This window comes from Strigops habroptila, chromosome 12 (genome assembly GCF_004027225.2).
Source record: "Strigops habroptila isolate Jane chromosome 12, bStrHab1.2.pri, whole genome shotgun sequence".
NCBI lineage: Eukaryota > Metazoa > Chordata > Aves > Psittaciformes > Psittacidae > Strigops > Strigops habroptila.
The window spans coordinates 24931766-24951378 of NC_044288.2; the positions used below are offsets into that span (position 1 = coordinate 24931766).

General features: G+C 46.6%; 1 protein-coding gene across 2 annotated transcripts in view; it reads left to right on the top strand.

Annotated features, from left to right (window-relative positions):
* SLIT3 (slit guidance ligand 3) overlaps window positions 1–19613 on the top strand; it is a 518327-nt gene that overhangs the window by 477878 nt on the left and 20836 nt on the right. For both annotated transcript variants that reach the window (XM_030504413.2, XM_030504412.1), the window contains 3 exons: window positions 3067–3204; window positions 11847–12087; window positions 14052–14182. In XM_030504413.2, the coding sequence (XP_030360273.1) occupies window positions 3067–3204; window positions 11847–12087; window positions 14052–14182 (510 nt within the window). The remainder of the gene's footprint in view (window positions 1–3066; window positions 3205–11846; window positions 12088–14051; window positions 14183–19613) is intronic.

The window sequence follows — 19613 nt, forward strand, 5'->3', positions numbered from 1 at the left end:
CCAGCATAGCAGCAAGGACACGTAGCAGCCAGTCTGCCCGTCGTGCCTTCAGCTCTAGTTACTCTGCAACTTTGCAGAGGGAGGAAAAGATGACAAAGACAGGAAAAAATAGAAAGCCAAGTTATTTATTGATATGGGGAGGGAAATTCCATTCTGGCCCTGCAGTAGAAGCCATGATTCACAGCTTTAATGCAACAGACATTGAATGCATGCAGATGGAAACCCCCTCAGGTAGGCCAACATTTTAAATACCACTAGACATGGTTTCAGGCGCTCTCTGATCCTGGGAATGTTGCCATCACTACAAGGCTGTAGCAGAAAACAAGATTTCCAGTGTACTGCTGTCAGGTTGTCACTGAAATGAGATAACTGATCTAATGGTGTCAATTGCTCTCTTACCAGGATTTGACTATGAAAGTCTCTTTGCCACCTCTCTACTGCGTCATACTTTACTGATCCTCACTTCATCACTTGCTGCACTGTGTGGGATAGGGATGCAGCTAACATGCCATCCTTCCCATGCCATGGTTGGGGGGGTCCATGGGTTTCCATGAGGAGGAGGCTGGGTGAGGCACTCCTGGGGCTGAGCTGCTCACCTGCTTTCCTCCAGGCATACACATAGATGTGACACACTAAATCCTCCAAGATGCCTGGCCCAACAGGAATTCCATGTTTCTAAAGAGAAAACGAAGCTTGGAAGCAAACTGGACTATTTCAGTGTGTGTTTGGCTACGCAGAGCACTTTGCTTTTGAAGCTAAAATTGCAGGTGGCTTTCCTCACTTCCAGCCTCTGCATCTTTATTGTGCCATTACTATAGAAGAAGAGCAGCTTTCTGTATGCCAGACAAGAAAACAAAGCAAAAATCAACAAAAAATACCATTTAACACAATGAAATTACTTCTAAAAAAACAACTTCAGGAAAGGAGCATGTTTTTCCATTCACTGTATTGGTGTTGGAGCATGGTATAAATATACTTTATTATTTTAAAGCTTGGAATTATTACCTGACAGCTTAAAATGCTGATTTAATGCAGCCCTGCAGAGAAAAGTGGTGGTTCTGTCATTACTGAGATAGCCAATACACATCATAAAATTGATGCATGGCAGCTCTGAATAAGGAACTGCACATCATTCGTTATTACATCACTTTATATTAGGACTGCAGGGATCAATAAAAAGCAACAGGATTAATGCTGCCAATTCCCCCCACAAAGTCTTTTGATTGACATTATTTGCTTGCAGGTGTGACTACAATGTTGCCAAAAAATATCACCCGTGTCTTATGGTTTGGGGGAAGAACACGTTTTGCTTTTTTTGCTCTCTTTTGTCATCTCCGTTATGTTAATCACAGTATTCCCTGAGCCACCAAGTGGTAAAAGAGCAACTCAGGCATGCAGGGCTGGACCATCCACCACCCGTGGCTGCGGAGGGTTATGATGGGGGCTTTTCCTGTGGGGAGAATGGAGAAAGAAAGTATGTGCATCTACATAACATTATCCATCCTACAGCCCACAGGTTAATAGGCTTTGCCCTGTTTCCTCCTCCTTCAGCCAGTCACGAGCCATGTTTTGACATGGAGGCTGAAGGTCACATTCCTCCCAGTGCTTGAACTCGGGGGTTGCTGAAGCCGTGATGCTGTGGCAGCCCTGCACTGGTCATTAGCACACAGAGGACCTGCTGCTTTGCCCTGATGAGCTGGGGAGCTGCCAGGACCCAAAGCACACTGTCACTCAGAACCAAATCAGCACAGTGACTGCTGCCTGCAATGTAGAAATCTTTCCTCATCAGCTCCCATGTGCCCTGTTCCTCTGAAGAGGTTTTCCATAAGGAACCTCCTCCTGCACTTGACCCACCAGGCTTCTGGCAGGGAGGAGGAGGAGGCCAGCAGAATGGGTTGGTGGAGCAGTAGTTTCTCTCCTGATGCCACCTCCCTCAACTTTGTGTGTTTGTTTTCCCTTCCAGCTCTCAGTGGCAAGCATGCTGGGTCTAAACAAGGGGCTCTAGCAAGAGCACAGGCCTCTCTTTTATTGCTGGAGTTAACTGTAGCCCTTCCCTTGTTTTGCTTGAAGTGATATGCCTTTTGTTTTCCAGATGTGCAGTAACATCCAGCTGGGAGGAGTAAAACGTGTTTTATGGACTAAAGTGTGTTCATGACTAAACATTGTCTTCACTATGCATTCAGAAAAAGGCTGTTCAGCAATCCCACAAGATCTGTTCCAAGTCAGACTTGAGGATATATTTTCTGTTGTCAGGGTATAAACTTCTGCAAGGCTTACAATAGAAATGCTGATGTAGCCTTCATACAACAAACTGGAAAATTGGATAAAATAAAATACAAAGCCAGTGTCTGCAGGTTTGGGCACATCCCATTGTGTGGTTCCTATGAATGGCATTACCCCGTAGCAGCAGGTAAAGGACAGGCTTCAAAGACAACTTGCCATAGTTGCAGCAACATTTGCTGTTTATTTAAAGGTGGGCTTGATGATCCTAAAGGCCTTTTCCAACCCAGTTGATTCTATGATTCTGTGCCTTGCAAATGAATGGCAGACCGGTCGTGAACTCAAAACTGATGGTTTTTCTTAAAATCTGCTGAGGTTGATGGCTTGCTTGCAAATTGCTTCCATTTGGAAGGTGGAACCTTACTGTGCTCTGTGTAGCTGCACAGGGTCAACCTCAGACACTCAGCACTGTGCAGACATTGCCGAAATCACAGTCTGAGACATCAGGGCAACTGCCCTGGCAGAATATTGAGGCTGTAAGGTTAGGGAAGATGTTGTCATCTTTAGCATAATCGGGGAGCACTGTATGATCGTCCTTCTCTGCAGACTTGGCTGAGGATAAGCAGTAGGATGGTATTGCTTTGCTCGGCTTGAATTTAAGCAGATTGCAGACCCTCAGCTGCAGACAGACAGGAGTGACTCGAGCATTGCTGATGGCAGGAATTGTGCTCGATGTTTCCAGGAATAATTGCTAACACCTTTCCATTTCGGATCAGACTGGGCCTGCGTGTGCTGATGATGTGGATGGTGAAACAAGCTACTAACAGCCGTGTTCTGGTCTTGCAGATGTGAATGCTTGCCGGGCTACAGCGGAAAACACTGCGAAATAGATGATGATGACTGTGTGGGCCATAAGTGTCACCATGGAGCTGTCTGCGTAGATGCAGTCAATGGCTACACCTGCATCTGTCCTCAGGGCTTCAGGTATGCACAAGTCAGCTCCTCCTGGACTGTCCTCTGTACTGATGGGGCACCTGAACTGCTTTCATCCTCACTGCTGATCAGCCTCTAGATATAGCACCAGTCCTACATGAATGGATGGCTCCATGCTTCCCATCTTGAAGTAGGTCTCAGTGAGTTCACGGAGTACAGGGGGTTGATGATTCTTGCTTTGCAAAGAGCAATTTGCCTTTTGTGCAGTGCTGTGTTAGTCTGCCTGCCTGCTCCAGCAGTCCTGGTAGTACCCTCACAGAAATGATACGGAGGTAAACTTTGCATGCACGAGAGTGAGCAAAGGATAATAAAATGAGATATATGAACCTGGCTGCAAGAAAACATAAGGCTGGAGATTCTGTGCCAGTATCTCTGTACCTGTTGGTGGATGGGCTCAACATGATTTTGGCAGTAAATTTCCAGTCTCTGATTCTGGCAGCTGCCAATATATCTGACTCCTGGAAATCTCTCTGTCTGTCAGAGATAAGTGTGCTGCTCCAAATGGATTCACTAATCATTGCCTGAGGCTGGATACTGGCTTCCTTCCAGCTAAACCTTTTCTGTGTTTGAAATACACACGTGACACAAAGAAGGAGTACCTGAAAAGATCAGTCTTGACAAAGCAGAAATCGCAGGAACACTTATAAATCATTTTCTCTGCTTTGTATCTACAACTGTTTTCATTCTTCCTGCTTTCATCCTTGCTGGTTTTGGGGTTGGTTTTTTTTTCCTCTCAACACACATTTTTATTGCAAAGCAGACAGCCTTCCCTGAATAGGCATTGATGTATAACATCATGTCAGCCCGTGGCTTCACAGAATCAGACTTGTTATTTACAGGCTATCAGATACCTTTGAGTTGCACATTCATGCCCTTTTCTCCATGTTTCATTCTCTGCTTCAATCCCTTTGATGGCCTCAGGGATCTTGCAGGTTGGTGACTGGGAAGGATAACAAGTGGCTGTCCCACAGTGGAATTGTAAATACTCATTGTTATCTAATTGTTAGAGTTGAGAAACTGGATTGCAAAGCTGTATCGGGAGTCTACAGATGGTGGTGACTGGGAGACTTCTGCTGCAAGTCCCCTGATTTCTGAGGCCTGTCAGTACCACGCAGTGATGAGTGTGAGGGTCAGTGTTTGCAAGAGATGTTCTGAGTTGTGACGCAGTTGAGCAGAGCAGCAGGGGGAGGTGGGAGACTGGTCTGGGTCCCTTCGTGTGTACGAAGCAGCTCTGCTGGCAATTAGTGCCCTGGGTTGGCTGATCTCACACCAGAGACCTCTGCTCACTCAGGTGAGGGGGCTTCATTCCACTAAAAGCCCTCTAAGAGGAAACATCTTCTTACACAAAGCTCCAAAATCAACTACTAACCTAGACAGCACTTTATAGCACAAGGTAGACTTGGTCAAGCAAAGTAATCCTGCTGCCTGTCAACAACAGAGCCAGGATTAACATGAGGTCTCCTGCTTGCTTTCTTAGTTTGCATTAGCCCATGTTACCTCCCTAAGCTTCCTGTGCAAGTTGCAAGGGAGAAAGAGTGGTTTAGGAGAAAAACATCACAGTGAGCACTAACAGGCTCCCTCTGCCAAGGCAGAGAGCAAGCTGAAGGCCCTTGTGTTCTCCATGCAGAATATCCTTGATCTTGTTTGATTTCAGGATTAAAATTCTGCTAACAAAATATGTTCTGTTCATTATTCTTTCCATGACTCCAGCCTTTTGTAGTTGAAAGCCTGCTGCTCTGAAGGAGGTTCTGATTATTTTTTTTCCCCTCTTAAGACTGCAATTGCAAAGATGGTGACTGACAGAGTTCAGCCTTCTGATGTTCAGGGTTATAGACTCTAGAGTTCACAAAGCAAGCCTCAGGTGCTGGGCTGTGTGGCGAGGAGATAACTTGGCAAGTACTTGAAGGCTGCAAGTGTTGATGAGATGGAGAGAACACAAGGGGTGGTCTGACAAAGGTAACAGGGAGACCTGAGATGAGGATTTATAAAGTTTCTTGGCTAAGCATCAGGAATCATTTCCCAGCAATGAGTTTGCAGTGAGCTCCCAGCTATCTGTACTTACGCTGTTGTAATATATGCGTAGAGCTATAGCAGTGTTATGGTTGTCACTATGCTGTATGTCAAAGCCACTTGGAGTCACACATTAGAAGGATGTTAAAACTTGCATCCTCGCACAGTTGAACAAATGGCACTCTGGTAATTCTCAACAATGTTGGGCCTCATGTGCACAATGACACGTCTGGTGACAGCCCCAAGAAGCAATAGTACCAACACGCACATGCCTGTTTTCCCATCTTAGCGTCTCCTATTCTGGCATAGTGTGCTCCACACAGCACCTTTCTTTACCACTCAGCAACAATCTTTCTTCCTGAAAAGTTCTCAGTGTGTTCTTCCCAAAATGACATTCTTTTACCCCCACAAATGGAAACACTTTTGAGAAGGCATGAGCCCCATTGGATGAGACCTGACTTATCAAACCTTCGCTCTAGCAACCAGCCTCACAGCAGTGTTGTCCTGGTTGATATTGCTTTGGTGGGAAGCACGCGTTAGGGCTGCTGAGCCTGATGGAAAGCATTGTTCCTCTGTTGGGTACATGCTTCAGAGTTCTCCACTAGGATTGTTTGCTACAGGAAGCTCTGCAGCGATTACTGAAATAAATGAGATTGTACCAGGCAGAATGGACTTGGCCAAGCTAGCTGCAAGCAGGCTGTGCTGCACATTCCACTGCTGGGGGAATAAATTGTATTAATGATGTCTAAAAATATACTTTAAAAATACTTTAAAATGAAAGAAGAAAAGACCTTGGCAGACACTGTTGCTAATGTAGCTCCTAGATGCCAGCAGCAGGACAGCTGCACTTGTAAAGCCACCCACTGCAGGGTCGCACAGCAAGGAAGGGTTGTGCAGGAGCATACTGGGAGCTCAGGGAGTCATTCAGAGCAGCTCCAAGCACAGACACGCTGGCTTCGTGCAACATTTGCTTTCTGTTAGTGGAGGCTGTTGCGGGTTGCATGGGTTTTTTTATTATTCTTATTTTTAACTTCCATGAAATTAGAATTACACACAGTGACTTTCCTCCTGCTTTCTACTTGTTGCTCACAGACAAAACAAAGTGATTTGCATTAGATACAACAAAGCTCACGGGCTGGGTCAGCTCTGTCCCTTTTTGCTGGTCACACCTGACAGCAGCCGGGGCTGACAGGTCAACCCTCATTTGATCCCGCTGCTGGTGCTCTTGACGTGTTTGCCAGCCAAAAAAGTGTGCACTGACGAGAGATCACACACTTAATGAAAGCAGGCTTTGAACAGGGAAGTGTTCCAGGTGGACGGTGTGCTTCAGTGCCTGGCTACCAGTGGGGACGTGTCTCTGATGTGTCCTCAGCTCATCGGGTCTGACTGCTGTGCCAAGAGGCAGCTACTACAGTAACTACCTTAAATTGGCAAGAATTGCTTTCTGTGCATCAATCTTCCCATGAGGTTGTTGCTGTTTTCTCAATATTCCCTTGTTTTCTTGGCAAGGGGAATCCAAAGGATCTGTTGCTGAGTGGTGATATGTGCACACAGGTGCTGTGCTCACCCTCCAGGAGCGGAGTGGCCTGGGAGGGGGGTTTGCCAAGAAGCTGCCGCAAAGGAGCTGGCTCAGGAAGGGGAAGTCTCTTAGTCTATAACTAGGTCATAGTTTAGGTGTGCTCACAAAAAAATGTTCCCAAGAACAAAGAAAGACAACCATTTCACACTGTGATGGTCTGGCCCTGGCTGGGGCCCACCAAAGCTGCTCCATCAATCCCCTCTTCAGCTGGGCAGGGGAGAGAAAATAGAATGAAAGGCTCATGGGTCATGATAAGGACAGGGAGAGGTCACTCACCAGTTAGCAGCACAGGCAAAACAGACCCAACTTTCATTTATTGCCAATCAAATCAGAGTAGGATAATGAGAAATAACAACTAAACCTTAAATCACCCCTCCCTTTTCCCAGGCTCAACTTCACTCCCAGTTTCTCCACCTCCTGCTCCCCAGCAGCACAGGGGATGGGGAATGGGGGTTTTGGTCGCACATTGTCTCTGCCACTCATTCCTCCTCAGGGGAGGACTTTTCACACTCTTTCCCTGCTCCATTGTGGGGCCCTCCACAGGAGACAGTCCTGGATGGACTTTTCCAAGCTGAGTCCTTCCCATGGGCTGCAGTTCTTCACAGGCTGCTCCAGTGTGACCCATCTCTGGGGTCACAACTCCTGCAGCAAACCTGCTCCAGCACGGGCACCTCTCTTCATGGGGCCCCCGGTCCTGCCAGGAGTCTGCTCTAGCCCAGGCTGCCCACAGGGCTACAGCCTCCTTTAGGTATACCCCTGCTCCAGGTGGGGTCCTCCATGGGCTGCAGGTGGGTATCTGCTCCACATGGACCTCCATGGGCTGCAGGTGGGTATCTGCTCCACATGGACCTCCATGGGCTGCAGGTGGGTATCTGCTCCACATGGACCTCCATGGGCTGCAGGTGGGCATCTGCTCCACATGGACCTCCATGGGCTGCAGGTGTGTATCCACTCTACATGGACCTCCATGGGCTGCAGGTGTGTATCCACTCTACATGGACCTCCATGGGCTGCAGGTGGGCATCTGCTCTACATGGACCTCCATGGGCTGCAGGTGGATATCTGTTCCACATGGACCTCCATGGGCTGCAGGTGGGTATCTGCTCCACATGGACCTCCATGGGCTGTAGGTGGGTGTCCGCTCTACATGGACCTCCATGGACTGCAGGTGGATATCTGCTCCACATGGACCTCCATGGGCTGCAGGTGGGTATCCACTCTACATGGACCTCCATGGGCTGCAGGTGGATATCTGCTCCACATGGACCTCCATGGGCTGCAAGTGGATATCTGCTCCACATGGGCCTCCATGGGCTGCAGGTGGATATCTGCTCCATATGGACCTCCATGGGCTGCAGGTGGATATCTGCTCCACATGGGCCTCCATGGGCTGCAGGTGGGCATCTGCTCCACATGGACCTCCATGGGCTGCAGGTGGGCATCTGCTCCACATGGACCTCCATGGGCTGCAGGTGGGCATCCGCTCCACATGGACCTCCATCGGCTGCAGGGCTCAGGTGCCTCACCATGTGCTGCACCATGGGCTGCGGGGGAACCTCTGCTCCAGCAGCTGGAGCACCTCCTGCCTCCTCCTGCACTGACCTGTGTGTCTGCAGGGCTGTTCCTCTCACATATTCTCACTCCTCTCTGGCTGCAGTTGCTCCTTCCCCCTTAAACATGTTATCCCAGAGGCACTACCACTGTCACTGATGGGCTTGGCCTTAGCCAGTGGCAGGTCCACCTTGGTGCTGGTGGCATTGGTGCTATTGGACATGGGAGAAGCTTCTAGCAGAAGCTTCATGGAAGCCACCCCTGTAGCCCCCCCAACAAGACCTTGCTACACAAGCCCAATGCACCCATGTGCAGTTACTCCCCTGCCTGCCATGCTCCCATTGCCTCTGCTGCCCACTGTACTCACCCTGTGCATCTTCTCCACACACTCCTTGGAGCAGAGTAAATTTGTTGGCTGCCAGCAGCATGGCCTGCCACATCACACTGTTGAGGTACATTTGTCTCAATGACTAGATTGGCTTGTCCCTGTGCAAGATTGTGCTCTTCTGGTAGAGGATATTTACCCCCTTCCTGAACTGTTGGCTAATAGTATTAGCAGCCCATGACTGTGCCCACTGACAGCCCCCAGTGTCACTTGGCAGACAGGGAAGATCAGGGGTCTCTGTCAACCGCATCTCCCTACCCTTAGAGCAGCAAGGCAGCAATGAGATGGCCGTGGGGAGCCTGGCTTGGAAGCTTCAGTCCATCCATGTGGTGAATAAAGGAAGTTTAGGGCAGTGCAGTAAGAAAAGCGTTGAAATTCACTTTATCCTGAGAAGTACCAAGAGGTGGTTCTGGATGAGAAGGGAACATCTGTGTGTCTGCGTATATGACCCCAAGTGGTGCCACGGCTGGAGCAGGATGGCCCCAAGGCCCACATACAGATTAGGGCAGTTAGGAAGCTGATTGGGGTATTCCATGCTGTGCCAGCCCCTTTGCTGCAGCCCTGGGGAAAGGAGAGCTTTCCTGGCCTTCTCCCAGGTGCCAATCCCAAATGTTTGCATCTTTCAAGGTATTCTTCAAGTAGTAATGTAAAGCCCTGTGTCTCTTAGACAGGAGAGCAGAGCAGCTCCATTGCTTTTGATGCAGTTCAGGATTTAGCCCATCCCTATTTTGTTGTATATTCCTCTCTCCTTTGTGTTTCCCAGAGGCAGACCAGAGAGCGGTGTGTGATGGGAGAACAGGGACAGGGAGAGGTTTGGGTTCTCATTCCACAGAGTGATAAAGATAGAGCTGTGGTGCTCTGTGCAAAATTCCACATAGGAAAATGTGAAAAGGAAATCAGTCGTCTCCATTTCCTTCTGTTGCACAGGCAGCACGTGCTGGTCTCTGTGGCTGAGCAAGATTGGTCTTGAGTATGTTGTGGCTGTTTTATTTGCTGTTCTTGCACGTCTTGAATCAGTAATAGTTACTGTAGGGAAATGGCTTGGGTTTCTGCTCTAATTGTATCCAGGAAGGTTGCCTAGAAATTCACTGAGCTTCCAAGTATCACCTGCTTGACTGGAGACGAGTGAGGTCTGGGGCATTTTTTGCTTTGTTTTTATGAGAGTGCTGTGATTCCACAAAGTGCTCCCTGAATGGCAGGAAGTTCCTAGTGAGATTTCACTGTTCCAGGACCGGACTGGTGGGTTATTCACTGCACAAACAGCTCTGCCACAATCCTCTCCTGGAGGGCTCTCAGCCCTGGTGCTGTCAGTGCTGTGTAACACAGAGGTGGTGCAGGAATCATAGAGTCACAGAATCAAACAGGTTTGAAAAGAGCTTCAAGATCCTTCCATTCCCCAGCCCTGCCAAGGCCACCACTAACCCATGGCACTAAGGACCTTGTCTACACGGTGTGTGAACACTTGCAGGGATGGTGACTCCAGCACTGCCCTGGGCAGCCTGTTCCAATGCCTGAGCACCCTTTGGGGAAGGAATTGTTCCTCATCTCCATCTAAACCTCCCCTGGTGCAGCTTGAGGCTGTTTCCTCTTGTCCCATCCCTTGTTCCTTGGGAGCAGAGAGCAGCCCCCTCCTGGCTCCATCCTCCTGTCAGGCAGTTGCAGAGAGCGATAAGGTCCCCCCTGAGCCTTCTCTTCTCCAGACTAAACCCCCCCAGGTCCCTCAGCCGTTCCTCATCACACTTATGCTCCAGGCCCTGCACCAGCTCCGGTGCCCTTCTCTGGCCCCGCTCCAGCACCTCAATGTCTCTCTTGGAGTGAGGGGCCCAGAACTGAACACAGGGTTTGAGCCGGAGCCCCAGCCCTCACCGTAGCTCTCCACACGTCCTCCCAGCACAGCCCGACACACGCGCCCTGCTCACCACCTACCAAGTTTTCATCATTGTGCTGGCTACACATTTTCAAGCAGTCACAGAACTCTTCCATGCAAAGAGTTAGTGTTCTCTCATCAGCACAAAAAGGGTTTGTTGGGTTTGAACAGTGGCTGTAATGAGAAGTTTGGGGTATAAAGGCACGGGCACACAGTGTGCAGTAGCCAGAGAGCCTGGCTGGGTCCCTTTGCAGTCCCATAGGCCCAGTGGGTGAACTGAGCAGAGGGTTTTAGCCTGACATGTGGCGCACTGTGACCGATGACTGCAGCTTTTCACACATGCTCCCTTTTCCCTGTTCCGGCCTCACTGGGGTGGGTGTTTCAGCACAGCAGTCACCCCAGCAGATCACCAGTGAGGGTGCAGCCATGCTGAGCCCAGGAGCCTGGGGACCAAGCCACCGCTGCTCCTGGGTGATGTGGCCCAAGCCGCACGGCTCACAGGTTCCTATGGGGGGGTTTGCTCAGCCTCTCACATCATTATGACTGAACCACAGCACTTCCCTCCAGATTACTCAGATCTGACATTTGTTTCTCAGCTACCACTGACTCTGGGAGAGCTTCCTTTCCTTTGCATTGTTCTGATCCAGGACATTGCCAACCACAAACTCAGCTAAAATAAAGTGAATGATTCTGATGCTGATAGAAACAACCAGTTCAGCGACACTGCCCAGCAAATAGTGTGGTATCAGTGCATTGCTTCTGAGGCCTGCTAGCAGTTGCCTGTCGATACACTCTGATGTGCAGTAAACCAAGTGAGGAGACTGTAAAAAGTACTAAGAATAGAGGATTTTCCTCGTGCTTGCCACTTACAACAGCAGAGATAGACTTAAATCAAAAAGGCTAAGATGGAGATATCTCAGGTTTGGGCTTAAATTGCTCCCAGTTTTTGCTGGGAACCTCTGCGGGATGGCAGCTATTGTAGACAGACTGCTGTCCTTTGCAGGGCTAAATAGCCAGTGCAAAGTGCAGCATGAACAGCTTTCAGTGTTTGAACAGGCTTGTTCAGTCCCAGCATGGAGATTTCTCTACAGCATTGTGCTGTAGGGCTTTCACACAGCAAAGCAGGCACATGGCAACTGACTCTCGAGTCGCTATACCACAGTGGTGGTATCCTGTCAGCATCTGAAAATGTCTCCTTCCTTAAAACAAGCTGAGATTGAGCCCACTTTTTCTTTCTGCAGTGGACTCTTCTGTGAAACTCCTCCACCGATGGTCCTGCTGCAGACGAGCCCATGTGACAATTACGAGTGCCAGAACGGGGCGCAGTGCATCGTCGTGCACCACGAGCCCGTCTGCCGCTGCCTCGCCGGCTTTGCGGGCCAGAAGTGCGAGAAGCTCATCACTGTCAACTTCGTGGGGAAGGATTCCTACGTGGAGCTGCCGTCAGCCAAAATCCGCCCTCAGGCAAACATCTCCCTCCAGGTGAACAGCTCAGTGCTTCCCTAAGCACTCTTAAAGATGTTTTCATTCTGAAGGAACAGGATCCCTTAGCCAAGATGCTGACAAAGTTAGAGTCAGCTTGTCAGTCAGTGGCCTGCTCTGAAGGTATTGAAACCTGAAGGAACAACTAAGACACCACTGTACTTTTGTGGACCTGCCTCCAGAATCTCACCACTCCCTTACTCCCAGACTGGCAATGTAATAGAGATAGTTCAGGAAACCTCCCTGGCTTCTTACTGGTTGGCAGCATTGTGGCTCATCCCGTAGGAATTAGTGCTTAATATTAGGACACTTATTAAGAGCTGCTCTAAGTGGCCTTTCCAGACAATATTTTGCTTACTCTCTTACTGTGCACATTCAGTAGATGAAAGGTGGAGGGTTTTGTTACAGTCCTGTAGTTACACCAAAATTGGATTTGAGGTCTAAAGTTCAGAAGGCAATGGAAAATAGATATCAAAGTGCCGTGTCACCACTGGCTTCTTTGTGGCTGTGGATCAAAGGTGGTTTTGGACACTTAGTCCAATATGATATTTAAGTGATTTTGAAGTTATTTGTATTCACAGTCTAGTAAGCATTAAACTGATCTTTTCCCCTCCTAATATCCCAAAATATATGAGGGAATAATTTCTAGCTTTATCTGTTTTCTCTTAAAGAGATGTGTGGAGTACCTGTATGACATGATAATCTCCCTTAGGCCACTGATTGTTAATCTGTCTCCATGTTAGATTCCCCCTGCAAATGAGGCCTAAGATTTCAAAAGACAAGACAAGAAAAATCATACCTGTATATTTATTTCATTGCATTTATTCTCTCAGTTTGAAAAGATTGTATTCCACAGTTGGAAATTGTGTTCTAGACTTACTTGATGGAGTTTGGTTGTAATTAAAATACCAATGTCAAGACATGGGAAAGAGGAATGAATTTCCTCCTTAGGAATAGATTTTTAAAGGGTGGTACCTGCAAAATTTATTCTAAGGAAAAAAAAAATCCGTAATTAATATTTATCTTTAATAGCTTGAGTATACAGTTCATATGAAAATGAAGCTGATTCATGTATAATTGAAACTCCAGGTTTTCTTCAAAATCCCTATTATTTAATACCATAAAAGAGATTCTGTAAATATGGGTACTCTAAAATATGGCTCCCTGAAGGCTCCACATACTGTAGGTCAACTTTAAAGCTGAAAATCTGGACATCGTTTTCTTAAGTGTACAAAACACGTTACATCGGCCAGAGCTTGAAGAACAAAGCTGATTATTACACATGCAGATGATGTTCTCACTTCTTGTTTCCCAGGCTTAATATTATTCTTGCATCCAGTCATTAATCACTAGTGAATTAAAATTAGAATACAACATTGATTATTAAGAACAGATAGAGGAAATCTTGCTTAAAAGGGCTCAAGAGTGAGGGACAAGGGCTATTCTGTTCTTCCTGACTCTCTAAATGTCCCATTTGAAATCAGCATGGCTTGCAAATAACTCATGGCTATGGCGGATATGGGGACAGGTCCTTTCTTTCTTTGTGAACATATATGTGATATGTGATATATTAGATATCTGCGAACAGATCAGTGCCTGCTGAAATCTGTTTGCTTGTCATTGTGACATACTCCTACTGCCGGAGTTGATTTTCTAAATCTCCACTTCAGGCTGGGGTAGTAGCTGGGAAATAAATTTATGTGACACCAAAAATACAGCAACAGTCTATTAAGAGGGATCAAATAAATTGCAGCTTTCACTTCCTGACAGCTAGTTCTTATTTGAAGCAAGAGCGCCATCCCATAGTGGGAAGCTGACCTGGTTGTGTCCAAGCCCACCCAATGTCACCAAGACCTTTCTGTGTCTCATGGTGCTTGCTCTCATTGTTGCTTCTATGTATGATTTATTAATCATATTTACCTTACCTTACTAAGCAACCTTACCTGGCTATTAATGTTTCACAGGTAGCAACGGACAAGGACAATGGCATCTTATTATACAAAGGAGACAACGATCCTTTGGCTCTGGAGTTGTACCAAGGACACGTGAGGCTCATCTACGACACACTTAATTCTCCACCTACCACAGTATACAGGTAAATAGCTGAGCTTTACCAAGACAGTAGATTTCCGACAAAGATGGAGAGGTAGGATTTTTAGAAGAACCTTTTATTTTAACTCAAGGTCTCCCTTTTATGTATGTTGTTAGATAAGAAAATCAGAATAAAGACTTAGCTAGAGGCTGCATGGCTAAAAATTGCCATTTACTGGCAATGCAGTGATACTGTGTCCTACTGTGATTGCAGAAAATTGTTGTGTTTTCTCATCTACTGCAAAGATCTAGTTTTGGGTGAATGTTGTCTTCGAAATAGCTCCAAATAATCAGTTTCTTTGATGTTGATATTTAGCTTTTATTTACCATACCAAGACAGAACAGCGACTGTGCAAGTGCAGGATTAGACTGTTAAGTAGGAGGAGAAGGGCTGAATCCCTCTACAGGGTGAATATTTTTGGAAGAACTCTTACCCATCTCAGTAGTAACTATGCAAACCACGAAAAAGCACAAATTACAAAGGTAAATTGTGGGACAGTTTCACTTTGAGGCACTTGACTTTTGGGAATGCCAAACCCAGAGGTTTTATTCATTAGTCACAAGGAAGAAAAGCAATGTAAAAGTGAAACCCATGCACAGTTATTTCCCTAGGAAGGGAGAGGTGCTGCTCATTCTCCACTGCTCCTTTAGGAGCCCTTTCCCTCGGTTAACTCCGCTCTGATCATTTTTAAGCCCTGTGGCTCAAGTTTGTGCAGTGTAAATATGTAGTTGTGACCAGTTTCATGTTCAGTGCAGTTTCATGGCATTGTGTATGGAGAAAACCTGATTTCTCAGCCCAACGGCTCTTGAAGGAAAACCATCTGATAAGAGCAAGTGAAAGGATGCCTCCAGGTATCACTGGCCAGGACGGGCCTGGTACTTTTTCTAGAATGTTTTCTCAGCACTTGGTAAAACTTAGAATCATAGAATCCCAGATTTGTTTGTGTTAGAAGGGACCTTAAAGCTCCTGCAGTCCCAACCCCCTGCCACGGGCAGGGACACCTTCCACTAGAGCAGGTTGCTCCAAGCCCCTGTGTCCAACCTGGCCTTGAACACTGCCAGGGATGGGGCAGCCACAGCTTCTCTGGGCACCCTGTGCCAGCGCCTCAGCACCCTCACAGGGAAGAACTTCTGCCTTATATTTAACCTGAAACCTTCTGTTTCAGTTTGAACCCATCACCCCTTGTTCTTGAGGCTTCCAGGATGTTTTCTTGAAGGGGAATGGTGACTTGTTGAAGAAAATGAAAAAATTCTTTCTGTCTGTAATGGGATAATACCAATGTGGGCATGTCACCAGGAAGAGCAAATGCTCATCCACTGTAGCAATGAAGGAAGTAGTTTGACAGTGATTTTCACCAGCCGGATAGGTGTGAAGAATTTCTCTGTGTGTGGTTATAATCCTGATTGATTTCATGTTGGAGCAAGGCTGAAGTTGTTAAACAGTTTTATGTCACTAATTAGAACATAGGGAAAAGCTCATTATGTGTGGGTAGCACAGGGGGTGGCAGAGTGGTGCAAATGCTTGCTCTCCATTGTCAAGGGCAGAGCACTGTGGTGACAAGAGCTGTTGTCACCATCACAACAACACTTCATGGATCTGCTGCCTTCTGGTAAAGTTGCCAGAGCTGGTGAGCAGCAGTGACCTCATTGTTCCTGCGCCCTTCATATTGATCAAGAAGGAGGTCTCCATTCAGACTGACACCTCATTATCATAAGATTAATGGCCTGTTCACTACATTTTGTATTGCGTGATCTGTTGAGATGGGAAAGAAGCTGCTTAATACAATGCCCTTTCTGAAATGTCACTCTAATCTTTTATTAGTTTAAGGAGTGGTGCAAAATGGGATTAGCATGGAGCTTGATGGGAAAAGATTAGGCTGATTGAGAAAAACTGCAGCTAAGAATGTCAAAAAGGGCTTCTAAATAGATTAAAAGACTTGTTTTGCTTAAAGGCTGAGAAAGGGGGAGGAAACCTGCTTTTCTCCTTACAGTCATGGGATTTAAGGGCAGAAGGCGTGAGTGGATCCAGTTTGACCTCCCTGTAGAGCCTGTTTGACTTTTAGCTAAGGCATAAACTCTGTTTGGCTCAGTCATGACTTCCAGCTTGGCACTGAGTTTCAACAGGAAAACACCAAATAATGGAAAATCCCCCGTTTCCTTTAGTAGCTTGGCCAGTGGTCAGTCATTTCATTATTCAGGCATTGGCCATCATTTCTAAGTTCTGTTGCTAATACCTTCTGGATGGTTTAGAGGCTTTCTCCAGGGAAATAAAAGTGCTTTTATATCTAGTACTGGCTCCCATGAGTTAAGCTGCACTTTTAATTGCATTGCCTCCTAACTTGCATTTAGATGAAACAAACAGCTGAGTCAGCGTGATGCGTTTTGCCTAAACCTTAAGAATTTGGGGAACTCTTTTCTGCAACTTCTGCCATTTTTCATCAATAATAAGGTTGCCAGGAGAACCTGTAACATTCAGATCTTAGCCTCACCACTGGTGAAAGAGTTCCCTGCTCTATTACGTACTCCTTGCTGTCTTGTTTAGATGCCTAATTTGAATCTCAACCTCGGCAAAAGGAGGCTGTTTGAGAAGCTCTGTTGAAAGACGATTAGGTTAATTCTGAGGGGTGTATCAGATGCTGCTATCCTCCAAAAGAGTCCAATTCTCGGAAGAGATGAGCAGTGCTTTGGCTCTTGTTTTTCCTCAGAAAAGTCTGCCAAAAGAGGAGGAGACCTTAAAACACTGCCTGGAGGGATCTGTGCCAGCTCCAGCTGCAGGGAATCTGTGACCGACCTGTGCTTGTGCTGTAACTGAGATGTTTTGCTGGCGACTCAGGTACTCCCATGATGGGATGTGGAAAGTCATTGGCAAGCTGTGTTAACTGTAATTCTTCATCAGAGTCCTCATGATAAGATTTATTAATAGTACTTAGGAAGAGTAAAATTAGCAAAGTACTTGGCTAATGCAGGTAATATCCTGTAGAGATAAGATAAAACCTGTTGTGAGACAGGGTGGGAAGCCAGCAGAGTGCAGGGCAAACGTGGTGGTAGTTCTAGTCCCCATCAGAAGGGTGCTGGACGCATCAGTACACAGTGTTACACTGCAAAGCTGTCCCCAGCCCCTCAGCATACAGCCAGGGGAAGGTTTGTACCAGAGATGTGAGGTGTGTGCTCTGAACTTATTCTGAGTGTATTCCATGGGTGGCCTCATGTTGGAAAAGGAGGCTGAGGGCAGGGATGTGGCATAAGAGCAGGTTGCAGGTGTGCTGGGAAAGAGCAATGCATTTCATGTACTCTGTGAAGGCAGGTTTTCTGGGGCTATTGGAGTGGAATTGTTCCTGTTGCTGTTGCTCTTTCGAGCAGATTTAAGTAGAACTGCAGTACACAGTCTAGAAAAGACCAAGATTAACTTGCTGTACATTCAGATTTGCTTTACATGTATACATTCCTATGGTATGTTTGAATAGAAAGGTTAAAGTTGACCTTGGGCTTTTCTTTCATTCTAGTCAGATAAAGGTCAGCAAATGTCCAATGGAAAAGACTACCTAAAATATATTGTCATTTCTCATCAAGTTAGAAGGAAATACAAGTTAGTGCATGAATATGCAATGATTGAACTTGCTGACTGCTCTGTTGGAACTCCTCACTGGTCACCTGCAGAATAGCGGGTTCCTGGATGTCACAGTAAGCATCTTACAGAAGATCCATTTGTGAAGTAGGATTCCTATTTGCTGTTTCTTTCATTCTATTTAATTACTCTATAGAAGCACAACGAAATCTGTTGCTGAGTGCTTTACTGACCTCCTGGTTTCTGTACTGGTGAGAGTTACTCTTCCATGCCATGACAGCACTTAGTACTGAGCCAACAGTGAGCTCTTGGAATAAAGTAAATCTTTCACAATGACACCTTATCCTAAAGATACCAACTGATGAGGAATGCCCTGCTCTTAGTTACCACCATACTCCAATTGTTTAAAGTTTGAATTAACAAAGAGTAGGTAATTCAGCATTCAGCCATTGATACTGGTATCTGTTGAACTGTATTCAACTTCTGACTTTCCGTCTTTTTTCCTACATCTGTTCCTTGAACCAGAGATAAGACCTTGCTTGTAAATTATCTTTTTTAATAGGTTTTATGCTACCATACAGTCATATTGATTTGGCTGCTAAATTAATCCTTCCTAATAGAAATGGAACATAGAAATTTGACACAAACTACTGATGTAATTCCCTCCAGAGTTCCCAGATTGTCATGTTGCGTACAGACTGTCATATCTGCTAAAGAGCAAGATGCAGATGTCATTGGTATAAAATAGCATGTTTTCATGCAGGCTTCTTGACAGCAGTGAGAAAGAAGGCAGTCAGGAAAACATAAGAACTAATTGTATTTGTCTTTCTGTAGAGCCTTCACCCAAATTACGTTATAATTCCTTTTAAAAGTATCCTTAATCTATTTTCAAGAATTCTACATCATTACAAGTATCTCTTATAGATTGTGTCATGCAGTTCTCATGGTCCTGCTAATTCTTACACACCATAGATGGATGTCCTTGTGGTTAAAGCAAAAGGCCTGGAATAAGGGAGCGTAAATTCTTCCTGTATCTGTCCCATATATCGTGACTGTGGGATGACAAACTAAATCTGTGCACATGAAGTACAGAAATGCACAAAAAGCAGATAAAGTGTTTCAGCCATGTGCTGCAGGTCCTGGGGGTGAGGTTCCTTCTCCCTCCTCCCTCCAGGCTGTGGAGTAGCACAAGACGCTTATCAGCAACATCTGCAGCTGCCTGTGCCATTCCCTGTCACCCAGCAGCACTTGGTGTACAGCCCCACGTCCCTGTGTCCATGGCCGTGCTGCTCCTCAGCCAACCCTGGTAGCATTCAAGGGCTTTGTACTCAGATCTCCTGGATGACTCCTCTGCTCTTCTGGTGCTGAGGGTGAGCATTTGCTTTGGTGATGGAAGAACTTCCAGACCTGCCAAAGACGTGGAAGATGGGACTTTTGTGTCATCGCCTCTCCTTGGCTGCAAGTGCTTATCATAGAATCATGGAATCAACCAGGTTGAAAAAGGCCTTTAAGCTCATCCAGTCCAGCCATTCCCCAGCACTGCCAAGGCCACCACTAACCCATGGCATTGAGGCCTCGGCTACACAGTGTGTGAACACTTGCAGGGATGGTGACTCCAGCACTGCCCTGGGCAGCCTGTTCCAATGCCTGAGCACCCTCTGGGGAAGGAATTGTTCCTCATCTCCATCTAAACCTCCTCTGGCGCAGCTTGAGGCCGTTTCCTCTTGTCCTGTCACTTGTTACTTGGGAGAAAAGACTGACCCCATCTCACTCCATCCTCCTGTCAGGCAGTTGTAGAGAGTGATAAGGTCCCCCCTGAGCCTTCTCTTCTCCAGACTAAACCCCCCCAGGTCCCTCAGCTGTTCCTATC